The 15,326-nt window shown below is 38.9% G+C and overlaps 1 protein-coding gene across 1 annotated transcript in view; it reads left to right on the forward strand.

Annotated features, from left to right (window-relative positions):
• LOC136852016 (aromatic-L-amino-acid decarboxylase-like) overlaps positions 1-15,326 on the forward strand; it is a 74,305-nt gene that overhangs the window by 20,018 nt on the left and 38,961 nt on the right. The window contains 2 exon segments of the mRNA XM_067126481.1: positions 5,505-5,584; positions 13,965-14,085. Of these exon segments, the coding sequence (XP_066982582.1) occupies positions 5,505-5,584; positions 13,965-14,085 (201 nt within the window).

Below are 15,326 nucleotides of genomic sequence, written 5' to 3' on the forward strand. Positions count from 1 at the left end.
TCTACAACTAACAAAGATGCAGTATAGTGTCAAATATGAGTGATTAGATGAAAGTTTAGTCAGTGAGGAAAAGGTTTGACTCGCGCATGTCATTCCAGAACTCATATCTTCGGTTGGGGTAGAAAAACATTCTTATTGTCATGACTGCTAACGGGTGTTCAAAACAGTTATCCTGACACTAAACAATGTATCACAAAGTGAGTGTGTTTGAGTTGTAAAACAATAATTGTTTGTGGACAAAATAGCGCTGATTAGCGAGGGAGCAAGCAGAGGCTGATGAAAGAGTTTGAAAACGTTTGAATTAAAGTTATGATTTATTGCTTGATTGGGTGATTCATTTTCTTAGAGCTGAATGACCTCATAGGTCCCAGCGCTTGACCTCTGGACAAAATTGTATATTCTATTCTTATTGATTAATTCTAAATGGTGTCACAGCATCAAAGGTCATCGACAACGTTGAAGCCAGGAAGACAGAGTGAAGGTTGATATAATTGATGTAAAAATGAAGTTCTAATCCACAAAAATTTGGGATTAAGTGTTGTGGGTGATCATAGAAATTAAGCAAGTATACCTTCCTTTAACCAAACCACTGAGCTGATTAGCAGCTCTCCTAGAGAGGGCTGGCCCGAAGGATTAGACTTATTTTACGTGGCTAAGAACCAATTGGTTACGTAGCAACGGGACCCACAACTTACTGTGGAATCCGAACCACATTATACCGAGAAATGAATTTGTCTCACCAGAAATAAATTCCTCTAATTCTTCATTGGCCGGCCGGAGACTCGAACTCGGGCCTAGCAGAGTGCTAGCCGAGAACTCTACCGATTTGTCCAACGAGGAAGTGGATGATTGTAGAGAAACCTGAAATGTATGGAGGGGGCTGTAGTAGCAATGATGCTGTTCCTACCCAAAAGCACCTCATCATGATGAATGCTTCTTACCACAGTGGTTCTAGCTATAAAATACTATATATTTCTTGAACGGGTTTGTGTGTGTGCACATTTCTTTCCACGCTTTTATTTTCTGGCGCTTCTTCGTTCATGTTTAATTATCATCGTCACCATAGTATCCGAAGCCAGATGACTCAAAGGGCCTCTGTGAACGTCCGCAACTCTTGTCTTTCTTGTGCTTTATCTTCCACCAATCTCCACTCGCCCCAGCCTTCGTTCTCATGGTTCTCATCCTAGTGGGTCTGGGTCCTTCTACTCTAGCTTTTGTTATAATTCAAAGAACTAAATCGATCTCATTTTAATTAGGAGACAAGAGAACGAGAAGCTGTGAAAATTAATCTTGAATTGAAAAAAAAAAATCCAGGGTCCATTATTATCTAATTAGCGTGGTTAACGAGGTCATTTTTCTCTCCTCTTTGGGGCAGTAAACGCTCTTTCACCCTCACGGGTTTATTTTGTCATACGTTGCAAAATTCATTTCCTTACTCATGATGAGATATTCAGTTTTGTAAATATTTTCTTCTTTGTTTTGCAAACAGTTTCAGTCTTCTTCTTTTCATGATATTGTATTCAAGATTTTTTCTTTTTTATCTAGATGTGCATTCCGTTTGCCCATAAATGAATATCTCTTCCCATTTCAAGATTCATCTCCTTCGGTTTAAAATTTAATCTTTCTCTTTATTTTGGGGTTTATAAATTCCGGCATCTGTCCTGGACTCAGGTTATTTATTAATCAACCACCAATCTTTTTCATTTTCTCTGTCTGTCCGTCGGTCCGTGACATTTCCTACAAAGTTTTTTTTTTATTATAAACATTTCCTCAAATATTGGCAGATGTGTGAGTGATCTAAATATTAACTTTCTTTGGGCTTTCCAAAGTCGTTTTCTTTTGCATTTCAAGGCTTAGTTCCTTTTTGCCTTGGAGATTTGCTACATTTTAATTTCCCATTTTTACGAATGAATATTTTATGTAAAATTACCATTCTCAAGAGACACGAGGAATAACAAAGAAATTACTGGACAAATTGTCTACAATCTTTTGTTAGATCAATAATAAGAATACAAATAATATTCCCAACGTTATTTTAACAGTCGAATTAAATTCTCTACGAATCAGCAAACACCCAAAAATGTCTTAGTTCGGAATCCCCCAGTTTGGAAATTTCTCCCCACCTCAGTCCCTTTGTGTCCTTAGCTCTAATTAATGTTGGCAATTGTCACCTGAATGGGTTCCCATGTGTGGTGCACGTCGAGGTGAGTTTTAGCAAAATATCGTCAACGAAACCCATAGCTGGCGAAAGGAAATCCCTGGTTTTTGCTTTTCGATTGTAAATTCGACATTAATTCATATTTACAGGAACTGGAGTCCGCTATAAAAGTTCTGGAACAGTGGCTGCGTGGGCTGTAGCACCAGAGTTTTGAAGTTTTCACGAAAAAAGGTGAACTTAGTCTGTCCCGTTATTGTTTATTATTTTGTTAGATTTTCCTTCTTTCCCAATCTCAGCACCACCTTTACTTCCCCTGTAACGGCTGAAAAAGCTGTCAACTAATGATTTATTGGGGCAGCATAAAAACAGTTTTTGTTTGTCCTTCGAAATCCCCTGCCATGAAAATCAGCCGTACTGGAAATTGTAGAAGTGTTGGTTGTCACAGAGTTTTGGGTGTCATATATTCATTAGCATGTGAGTAGGTGTATGAGTGTATATATATATATATATATATATATATATATATATATATATATATATATATATATATATATATATATATATATATATATATATATATATATATATATATATATTGTTACAAGTATATCTACTTCACAGCCCTCTATGCTAACTTTTAGAAGAACGACACAGAGAAACAGGGTGACACTCCTTAAGATGCTCCCTGTTAATGAAAACTTGACAATTAAATTCGTCAGGGTCAGCAGTTTCACTCTCTAAGCCTCTTCAAAGGCCTTGTCGCAATCTGTTTTTGTGACTTTATTGGCTGAAAGACTCTCCTCCCCAGACAGAACCCACCCTTCTCAGGCAACCACGTGAATGGCCTTACGGCAGGAATTAATGGGTTTGCCCCGACAAGCAGGATACCTGAATTGCCCAGGGCGGCGAACGCCGCCAGTAAACCGAGGTCACGTAAGGACGACCTGGGGTCAACAACAGAGGCAGACAGACCACTGACCCAGTGACCCACCACTTTGCGCCACCTTGTCACCGAGCAACCGCTCGCCTCTCTTGTCTGGTTGACCACATGCCATCCAAGTGCTACCTTAAAGTGCCGCATGTAGAATTCCCACTCACCTGAAAACCCATTATTATGCAACCAAGGGCCTTCGCTTAAGGAAATAAGTTGGGGTGCAGTGGAAATTGTTTGGTCTTTTTTCTTATACTCTTATCTCATTTTTGTTTCCTTTATCCCCTTGTGTTGAAATTGTTGGTAATCAGTGTCAAAGAGTAATTTACTGAAAATAACCTGATGTCAACTCCTTAAGCCTTCAGCAGCATCCCTTTGTAAAGCTTAGTCTGTGTTTTGGCTTAACAAGTGATCATGCAGAAGGGTTGTGTGAACCTCTGCAGAACCAACTGTCTCCACTGTGCCCCAACGTCCATCAATCAAGTAATTCGGGAGTGCTAATTCATCATATTTTATTCCATACTGAGTGGCACTCTTAATCTTTTCAATTTTGTATAGGGCTGTTTGTAATTGATTCTTCTGATTCATGTAAATACATTTAATTACTTTAGACCTGGAATTTCTCTCCTGAGTCCTTCCATTACTTGAAAGATAATTCTCCCAACATTCATTCTTGAATGAACCTATTGGTTCCCAGTCAGATGTCTCTTTTCCAAAGGTAAGAACTTGCAATCCACCAACACTCGTAGCATATATATATATATATATAATAAAGATAAAATCACGAAGGAAACGGAAACACTGGAGTGCTGCAGGGCCTTTCGACACTAGTCCTTGCTAAGTAAAGGACTAGTGTCGAAAGGCCTCGCAGCACCCAGTGTTTCCCTTTTTCGTGATTTTATCTTTATTTATATATTCATCATGTTCCATATTTTCGTGATTCAGTTATACATATATATATATATATATATATATATATATATATATATATATATATATATATATATGTATGTATGTATATATGTATATATATCACACATTACCACAGGTGAAAAATATGTATACACACTCACACACAAATAACTGACGTAGAATGATATAACTGAAAAGCAAATGTTACGAAAAAAGGAAGTCTCACGCATCTTCTGAAAGAACATTTTTGGAAAGACGGAGATAAGGTAGGAGGAATGATGGATTGCCGGGCGAAATGGAAAAGGGGGCAGATAACTAGGAAATTGGGAAGAATCATTGATTCGCTTCCTCCGAGAGGAAGGCGGCGGGCCGTATTTATCATAGTTCATGATTCCCTCCCCGTTTATGGAGATGCTTTGTGGCTGAAATATATCGTAGGTGGAAGAGTAATTCAGGTAAGTAGTATTCCTTTAATAATATGAAATAATGGTGATTGGAAAAAGATCAGTAAGTCTTTTTTTTGTTTTTCACACCAATACGCAAGAAACTAAACAATCATTCTTTTATTTCATGCAGTTAGTGTCTCGTTAAAATAGTTTATATTTTTTCTTCATGAATCGAATCTTTTGCAAGGTACTTAAACACTTCACAGTGCTAAATTATATAATTACAAAGTCCTTTTAGAGAAACAGCCCCCAATATTGCCGATTATTCAAAAGCACTGGTCGTTTGACGTTCGTTCTCAGAGAGACCAACGCGGATTGCATTGGTGATTTATGTTTGGTATTTACTAGGTAGCTTTTATAGGTTAATCTTGAGGTATTCCCTGGGCTTTATGTATGAAGTGCTGTAGCCATATCTTGTTTTTTCTTGATGTTTTTGGTAACAGGAGAAGAGCATCTGCAGATGAATTTCAATACAAGTGTATTTTCTTCCCCAAAGTAATAGATTTTGATGCTCCATGTCTCTTCTTTTAATTCACCCTAGATATTTGGATGCTGAGTGCTGTGTCTAACTGTAGTCAAAGTACATGTAAAATAATAAAAAAAAAAAAAAGAGCAATAACGCTAAATGAAAAGGTTTAAAATTGTCATGAAATTATCTGTGAGACATTCACTTTGCCTTGAAATGTTTTTGCAGTTAACAGAAGTTGTGCTAATATAAGTCTTTTCAGAAAAGATACAAAAATTTCTAAAACTAACCTCTTGTTGGAAAGAAGCGTCACACTTCGAAATGTGATTTTACAGCGGTTTCATCTGCTGTCATCAACGCTGAGACCATTCTATAACTTGGTATGCAGTAGATGCTTTCTTCAGAGATAAGGACGCTAAACAATCACTGATGTCGCTACTTATATATTTGAAAAGAAAAATGATTTTGAAATCAATTTGCGCGTTTGATAGCTCTACGTGTAATTGAAAATGAAACGTGTTTTAGAGTCCTTTTGCGTGTCTGATAGCTTTTACAATATACGATACTGTTAATCACAAATTTCTCTTTAAGATGGATGGAGAACAATTCAGGTCAGCCGCCAGGGAGATGGCCGACTACGTCAGCAATTACTTGGAAAACATCAGGGAAAGGTAAGGGGTCCCAATCTCTTTTTATTTAACTGTTTCTGTATCTATTTGTTCAGATAAAATGCGTTTGTATTTGTGGGCGGCAAGAGAGTATGTATGACATTCTCAATATGGCTGCTCAAATTTAAATCAAACATGGATGTGAGTTTGTATTTAAGTGCATATCATCATCATCATCACCTCCAAGGCCGTGAGACGAAAGGAGCCTCTGTGAAATTCCGTCACTCATGTCCCCTGTGTTCTCACTTCCACAAATCTCGACATATTATCCCCAGCCTCTAGTCTAACAGTGCTCATCAAAGTAGGTCTGGGTTTTCCACTCTCCAGTACCCGCTGGTAGCCCGGCTGACTCTTGCCACGTACTATTCTCCCGTCGGTGTTCGAAGGACATGTCCAAGCCACCTTTGTTGCCGAGTCATCATTCTCCCATCTACATGTTAGGTTTCCGTAATGATCTTACGGAAGCATTTTCCCCATGTATTGCCATCTGACGCCTCATATTCTTGGAGCTGTACTAGATTTAATGTATATCGGAGATTTCATGTTGAATTTGTTTATCTAAGTTCCTGATCTTACTTAGTCTGCCAGTTTTTTTTTTTTTTTAACTTTTTTCCTTTTCAAGAAATTCCGTGATAAGAGAGCCTGAATATAATTATTCCTAAATATTTGAAACACCCTGCCTCAATACATTTCCCAGCTGGTTCATATCACCCTCTTGAGCATAATCTGTTCTGATTTTTATTTTCTCTTTTTCCTAGATACAACCCAAGTCCCTTTATCTCTAAATGTGTGGTGCATTCTATTGAAGCTGACTTATCAGTCTTGTGGTGCTTCGCTGATTAAAACAGCATCATCTGAGTACTTTAGTTTGTCAGTCTTGCTGCCATCTCCAACCACTTATTGACAATAAAATCGATGCGAATGGCATGCAGCATTAGTGCCATAACATTTCCATAAAATCACTCACTACTTGCTAATTCACTTGGCAACACGCCATTAAAATCAACTTTGCATCTGCTTTTGTCATGGAGAATTTAATTTGCGATTAGATCATTAACAAGAATACGATAGTGATTTAAGACCTCCCAAAATATTTGTCGATGGAAGCTGCCGAATGGCTTCGTATAATCGTCAGACACCATCAGAAAGGGGATTTTTAAATTTCGTGCACATAGAATGTCTCGGCGCAAACACTCGATCAGTGGGACAGGCCTGTCTTTTACAAAAAAAAAAACTATCCATCACTTCAGCATTTTATCATCTCTCTCCAGCATGTTGATAAAGAACAAACTTTGGGTTTCCACCACAACCAATGAAGTGCAATGCCCTTACAGTTGTCACGTTTGGGGAGATTGCTTTCATTGTTGCATTTGCTACGTGACTCACGATTCCCAATCACCAGGCCTTGTTACAGCATTCCCACTCCTTATTCTACGAAGCAGTTTAGTTAGCGTAGGGAGGTTCATTTCATTCCAGCTAAAATGATCTGGGCAGTTGTTCCGTCATGGCCCGGTGCTCTCCGTCAAAATTTCTTCTTCGTGGTGGTAATTGCATACACAGTGCATAAAGCGAATATATATATGGTAGTCCCAAGTATTTTAAATCAGTATGGCTTCTATATAATTATGGATATATATATACATATATATATATATATATATATATATATATATATATATATAATATACATGTATATATACATTATATATATGTGTGTGTGCATCCATAATTGTATAGATGCCATACTGATTTAAAACACTTTGGATTACCATATATATTCGCTTTATATACATGTATATATATACACACATACACATATATAATTTATATACAAAAAAGTGTATCTATATTTCTTTGTATCAAAGGATGCATTTATAATATTAAAGCGCTTACGAACAAGTTTAAATTACGTAACTGAGTATTCTTTTATATACATGTGCAAGAAAGTAAATATCAGGTTATTCAGAGAATTTTTTTGCAGCCACCAAAGAGGAAATATTGTTTCCTGTGGTGGTTGTAGTACAAGAACAAGTCGTCATCAGTTGGTACTGATATCCATGGCGGATTAGTTCTAGGATTCGGTCAACCTTCTAATTATTATTATTCTAGACTATCTGTGGGTTTATTTCAACCTGGAGCCATTGGGCCGTAGAGGCGGACTTCTGGTTGCTAAATTTTCACTGTAGGTGGGAAGCACTGGAATAAGATTTCTAAGCGTCAAAGACGTAAAAGATTAATGCTGACACCCATCCCACAAAACCTGGGAGTAGACATTTTTATTATATGCTGACACCCATCCCACAAAACCTTGGAGTAGACATTTTTCTTATATGCTGACACTCATCCCACAAAACCTTGGAGTAGACATTTTTCTTATATGCTGACACTCATCCCACAAAACCGTGGAGTAGACATTTTTATTATAAGATGATCTCGTTCTTAGCTCCCTCCATTCCTTTTCCACTGTAAGGCTCCTTGCATCTACAAAGGTGATACCAGTAAACCAGGTGCTTCTTTTTAGATTTACGGAAATTCTTAAAACAAATTGCTGTTCATTTTGAGGATGTCAGCAGACTTTCGCCTTTCATACCATTAGCTCAAAGAAACCGCTTCGTTTGACCTAACCTTGGTATTTGTAATTCAGACCACGGTGGGAAAATGACTGAATAGAAATTGTCCAAAATCAAGAATCACCACCATTTCCTTTACAGCTTGTGATTTTTGAAGTAATGAGTGATTTTCGCTTCATGGAATGTCAACATCATCACTCTGCTGAGGTCCTACTGTAAGACGTCAAGCTGTCCAGTAAACTCAGGTCTTTCACCATAGTGGACAGCTTATCCTGGCAGTGTTGTTGATGCCTTGGGTTTTCAGGTCATAGCGGCTGAAGGAATACAGTAAAACGCTGTGCGTCATAACTTGTATTATTCCGACTCGTATCGCAGCTGTGTCTGCAGATGTTGATCTCCTGGATGATTAATATTTGCCTTTCTCTCGGCAATAGGTTTTTCATCTTTTCCGTACAGGGACATTTTATTCTGCGGAAGATAGTATGCAAGATGTCATTTTGGACTCTCTCTTTGAAAGTCTGCATATTTTCAGGGTCATAGAAAAGTCCACGAGATTTACTACATAGAAACTACAACTTCTCGTATTTCTTAGTGCACTGCTTCGAAGTTTATCGTTGATTGAAATTCTGAGAGTCTGAGAGAGGGTGGGGGTGGGGGCGGCTGGTTGTGTGCACCAAATGTTAACTATGAAAACACCTGTGAATCCTTTGTTAAGGCACGTCAGTATTGCAGCCGAACACACCGTGGGAGATAAATTGTTTTTGTTATCCTGAGTTCTGTGTGTGTGTGTGTGTGAGAGAGAGAGAGAGAGAGAGAGAGAGAGAGAGAGAGAGAGAGAGAGAGAGCCATCGTTACGAAGACGAGAATAGGTTCGCCTGTGTTGTGAAACCTGGTGGTGTTAATTGAAAAGAATGATTTCATCTTGATACGAAGGAGTCACAGCTGATCGAGATTTGAAGTTATCAGAAGTTCTATCCTTGACAGATAACGCGTTTCAGATTCTAGAATTAGGAGCAGCTCGGTGTTGTTTGAGGTCGCAGAATAAAAACATTGCAAGGACTGAAGTACTCTGTAACAGATTATGTTGATCATTCTCGGTTATATTACAAAGTTTATTTGCAATTGTAGTATTTCTGTAGCAGATGTATTTTAAAAGGAAGCATTTGCCGCACTGTTTATTGGATTACAAACCGGCATGCAAATGGCCTAGAAGTGATCAGTTATTTAATTAAGTCACAATACCTTGGTGATCCAAGAAGAATGTTTTTCCGTAGTGAACTTAATAGCAGCCTGCGTCCATTGTTCGCCTTATTTGACGTCAAAGAATAGCGGTTTTCAAGCGTTCAACAAACAGAGATTCGTGATGCAGCATTGGAAGATATTAATTATGCAGAAATTCGTGATGCAGCATTGAAAATATTTTATAAATATCTCTCTCTCTCTCTCTCTCTCTCTCTCTCTCTCTCTCTCTCTCTCTCTCTCTCTCTCTCTCATGTGATTTCTTTCTCTCTTTCTTATAACTTTGTTAGCTGCGATCATCTCTCTGGAAGAGGCATGTTTGCTTGGACTAGTTGGTGCAAAATTTACTTTTCGATGCAATTCATGTATTTTTATATTTCAAATCGTGAAATTTCTTTGATGTGTTGGTTCGTTTTCTGAAAACGAACTTCACAAAAAAAAAAAAACAAGTTCAAGTAAAGACGAAATCACAATCATTGTTATGTATTTATGCTTGCATGTAATATTGTATAAGGAACGTGCATATAGGAATCTTCTTATTCAGGAAGCGGTGTCAATTTTATTTTTTTTTTTTTTGCCTCCTGCGTCAGTTCTGCGGCTGTTCTTTCTCCTCCAGTCATTCCTCAATCCTTCAGTCTCTCTCTCTCTCTCTCTCTCTCTCTCTCTCTCTCTCTCTCTCTCTCTCTCTCTCTCTCTCTCTGTAGATTTTTAACTAGATATAAACCGCCCAAACCCTACCTTCTGAACACGCCCAAAAAATATACCTTCCAACTTTTTCTCTCTCTCTTCCATTCTTCCCAAAATTGTCTCATTTTAGCCACATTGACCCAAAATTCAACTCTATCCCTTCAAACCCACAGGTGTGTTTGTAGTACACACTTGCTCGAAGAATGTCAGCACTAATTCACTGCTCTGTCATATTACATAGCTCTGGTGAATATGACGTCTAGATTCCGTCAATATAAATACTTTCGACCAAGTAGCCGTTGGCTGAGGCTCCTTTCCCAAGTTTCGCTCATTCTAAATCGGTTATCAACAGATTTGCCTAAATTTGCCGTCCTTACTGTTTTTTCCAACTATTTGAAAAATGTATTTTCTGTTTTTTCCTGAAATCTTATTTTCATTTTCCAGACAGTGTTTCTAAGTTAGAAACAAATGCCAGTTTCAAAGGATTATATATAATTAATAATTGCAACAATTACTGATCAACTGTTAAGTACAAGGAACCTATAATAGATACTGGCTGCCAGTAATTTCAGCCACAAAGTTCTTTATTCATAATTTTCGTATCTCAGGTGTTAGGCGCCATGTAAACGATATCACTCCCATTTTTTCCAATCAAGGGACCAACAGTAATCAGAGACCTTGTTGTGCCTGGTGTTGTGCAGGACTGAGTGCTGGCATCTTTGCTGCTTTTTGTCTTGTGTCAGTGAGTATGCTCTTGTGCACTTGTTGCAACATATGTAGTTCCTCAAACCAGAAGTTCCTCGTTGGACGAGCCGGTAGAGTTCTCGGCTAGCACTCTGCTGGGCCCGAGTTCGAGTCTCCGGCCGGCCAATGGAGAATTAGAGGAATTTATTTCTGGTGATGGAGATTCATTTCTCGCTATAATGTGGTTCGGATTCCACAATAAGTCTAGGTCCCGTTGCTAGGTAACCAGTTGGTTCTTAGCCACGTAAAATAAGACATATCCTTCGGGCCAGCCCTAGGAGAGCTGTTAATCAGCTCCTCAGTGGTCTGGTTAAACTAAGGTATACTTAACTTTTTCCTCACACCAGAGTGACATGAAATGAAGTACCTGAACAGAGATCTGGAACAGTTTAGTAAGTGGTGTAGTCAGTGGTGCACGGAGCTGAACTTGAGCGAAACCTCGAAATTGTTGATTAACAAATCTTGAACCATACTCTTCCATAATTCACTCCTGAATGAAGTAATACTATAAATACTGTTCATACCTTCTACTGCTGGCTTTCATTTTTACAGCATCTAAAAATCCTCTTGTACTGCCGAAAAGCTTGGTATGGACCATAGTCTTCCTGTATCTGCAAAGATGATCATATCACTGCGACTTGGCCTAGATATTCTCTACTGCTCGTATAGTATTGTTCTCACGAGATCCTTATCTTATAGACAACATCGTTGAGAGATTAGCCGTTTACTTTACCCAGCACAATCGGGTTCTAATTAGACCACCCTCCCAAGGTATCCAGTTGGAATGCCTTCTGTAACTTATCCCAAAAATGAACTTATCCTGTCACATTCAGTCCCTGGGCCGATAGCATTTAGTGCATGCTACTCGTTTCGGTGAGCCTCAGCGTCCAGGTTCCGCTGATGTGCCTCCAAAGTAAGGCCTGAGTTAAGTACACCTTAGTTTAACCAGACCACTGAGCTGATTAACAGCTCTCCTAGGGCTGGCCCTAAGGATTAAATTTATTTTACATTGCTAAGAACCACCTAACAACGGGACCTACACTTATTGTGGAATCCGACCCACATTATAACGAGAGATGAATTTCTATCACCAGAAATAAATTCCTCTAATTCTTCATTGGCCGGTCGGGGAATCGAACGCGGGACCAGCAAAGTGCTAGCCGAGAACGATACCAACCCGTCCAATGAGGAACAAGTAAGGTCTAAAGATTACATTGAGACCATACCACAAAGCAACACTACTCAGCAAAGTGAATGACAGACATCTATTGCTGAGTAGTGTTGCTCTGCGGCATGGCCTCAATATAATCTTTGGAGGCCCATCAGCGGAATCTGGAGGCTGAAGCTCATCGAAACGAGTAGGAAAAGTTCATTTTTGGGATAAGTTACAGAAGGCATTCCAGCAGGATACCTTGGGAGGGTGGTCTAATTAGAACCTGATTGTGTTGGGCAAAGGAAACAACTGATCTCTCAACGATGTTGTCTATAAGATAAAGATCTCTTGAGAACAATATATATATATATATATATATATATATATATATATAATATATATATATATATATATATATATATATATATATATATATGTATGTATGTATGTATGTATATATGTATATTGTTATGGGCTTAGAAGGGGCGTTCTGAGTACTGGTCCTTGAAATAATAATTTATCCTTACAAAAAAAAAACCCTCTTAAGCCCATAAACTAAAGAAATGCAAAAATAACAAATAAATGGTAGGTCACCGAGTGAAAATGGGTTTCTTAACAGTAATTCATTCATTACAATCACAACATGGAAGAAATTACCAATGAAACTAGAAACTTTCACTAAAGTAAGTTAGCTGGGTTTTACACAACAGCAGTGATTGAGTGAATTGGATAACGAATTACAATTATGAATACTGGCCATGTGCAAATGGACCTCTAAGCCAATTAGGCAATAGTTCTACCAGTCCAAATAGGGCGGACAATTACAGGAAATCAGGAACACAGACACACGGCTGTGCTGGTAACAGCATCGATAACACTCCTGGAATGAAGCGATTCCAGGTAAGAACAACACTGAGGTGATACTCTCTATGTAATTGAATAAATGCAAGAACTGGAGGGAGATTCTATACTCTACTCAGTTGCTAGCAAGGGGTGAGAAGTACGTTGCACACTGTCAAGGAATTACACATGGGATGCAGACACACTGTTTAAGTAGACGAGACAAGAAGTTACTTGAGCAATGAAATGTGAGAGAGAGATAATAAAATGAGTCAAAGAAAAAGTTACTGGCCAACATATCTCCCTTCCAGAGCACGTTACCTTCGTTGCTTCTTGATTTTCGATTTGATCCAAGGTATCAGCATTGTCCCGGAATGGGCACTTCTGTCCAGCGTGAATAAAGTGTGAGTTCCAAAGTCACCCTGGCCCTGAGGTTGTCGTACAGAGAGATTTCCCGATAGGACCGTCTCCTAGACTGATCTGTCTTGAGCTGCTTTGTGTTTGTGAGGTCTGGGTTGGGGCTGGAGGCATCGCTTCAGGCCGTGGAGGCGACTTTCACCCGGAAATTAGGAGAAGAGGCTTGGCCAGAAATAAATATTTGGGAACTCAGTGGGAGGTGAATGGAATTTGGGATTAAGGCAGGGGACAGCTCTCTAAATCCGCACGTTTTCCCCTTGAGACTCATAAAGACCCCTCCCTGAAAAGACGAGACACTTTCTTGTCAACAACTCTCCTGTCACACTCAAGTCTATAGATCCCTGTCTCCCCTACGTCAGTGGTCTGGTAAAACTAAGGTATACTTAACTTTACTCCCCTACCTGCCTGGTATACCTTCCTGGTATATTTTGCCATAAGGGCTTAATAGTTGACGATTCGGCGGCGATATTTATACTGTATATATACATACATATGTATATATATATATATACACACACATAGTTGCAGGGCGAGAATGGGACTATGAGTAATATGTCTCGTCGCCACAAGTTTGTCCCACGTCTCGACAGTTTTGTTAATTTATTTATGATGAGGTTAATAAGAAGAAAAATGAATATTTGTTTGAGAGAGAGAGAGAGAGAGAGAGAGAGAGAGAGAGAGAGATTATTTCTGCTTCACTATAGTAACCATACCCTTGTCTACTTAATTTCAGACGCGTCTTGCCCGAGGTTGAACCTGGTTATCTTCGCCCCCTGATACCCGCAGAGGCCCCCGAAACGCCGGAATCTTGGCAAGACGTCATGAACGACATTGAGAGAGTCATTATGCCGGGGGTAAGGACGCAAGAGAAATGAAAGAATCTCCAGAGGAAAGCAGTGCATTGTGGTTCTTGCCAAGATGTCTTGGGAAGAGCTTTGGACAGAGTCACGTCCTTGAGACCCTCACTTGTTACACTTTGCGAATGGACCCGTCTCTAGCTTTAAAGTTGTATGGCTGGCTGCCGCAGTCCCTAGTACACCATTGTCTCTGTATCGTCAGTTTAGGTGTCATCAGTTTCTCTTAATTAAGATTAATTAAGAGACCATTCCCCAAGAAGCTGCTGCAACTAACATTAAAAATACTAGTGTAAATGATTCTGCAGTGTACGGTAAGGTAATTATAGGTAAAGATACACTGCAGTGTAAGACAAGGTTGCTTATCAACTGGACACCGCTTTTAGATGGGGGCAACCAGTTTTACTGACCAGAATGACCCAAATTGAAACTGTGTTGGTTTTACAAAACAGTATTTATTTCTAACTCCGTTTCCACGCGTTATTAGAAGCCTTCAGAAAATGGGAGCATCGCCCCCTTTTTTTCTTATAAGTGAAATATAAAGGCTTAAGAAATTACCAAGAAATTGAGGGGAACTATCTAAGTGAAAGAAATATATTGCAGAATAGCAAGAGGGCTGTCAGCAGTTAATCTTTATTTCCAGAATCAACACATCAGTATTTCATCGAGATGCGATGAATATCTGAAAGAAGGACGTTATCGTTGTTCCCCCAGAAAATTCTGGCACTTTTCCCCTTTTCGTCTCATTTTTAAAGACATCACCGCACTCCACGGGACAAAAGGCATAATGTCACTCCAGAAATCCACTCCACTCTCCAACTTTTCATTCACTCTCTGGAAAAACAAGTCATTTTTAATCCTCTCTAGATTCCCCGACTCATTGTCTCGACTTCTGAGTGTAAGGAACAATAGGCAGGCTCATAACTCTCTCTCTCTCTCTCTCTCTCTCTCTCTCTCTCTCTCTCTCTCTCTCTCTCTCTCTCTCTCTCTCTCTCTTATATTCAGATATACCTCCATTAACCATGCGACGTGAACTTATAAACTTTCTTATTCTACTTAGTCTTTCTGTAGGCCACTTTCTGTTCTTTTATGATAAACTTGTTAATAATAATTCAGTGCAGTAACTTCTTATGCATAATATCGGTGTATGTAGAAATCTGGCAGGTTTGTAAGGTTTTAATTTATGAATTTGTTTATTTCTAACTTTAGCTAATTATTGACTTTTTCGAATTGCAAAGCCC

Source organism: Macrobrachium rosenbergii, chromosome 24 (genome assembly GCF_040412425.1).
Source record: "Macrobrachium rosenbergii isolate ZJJX-2024 chromosome 24, ASM4041242v1, whole genome shotgun sequence".
Taxonomy (NCBI): Eukaryota; Metazoa; Arthropoda; class Malacostraca; order Decapoda; family Palaemonidae; genus Macrobrachium; species Macrobrachium rosenbergii.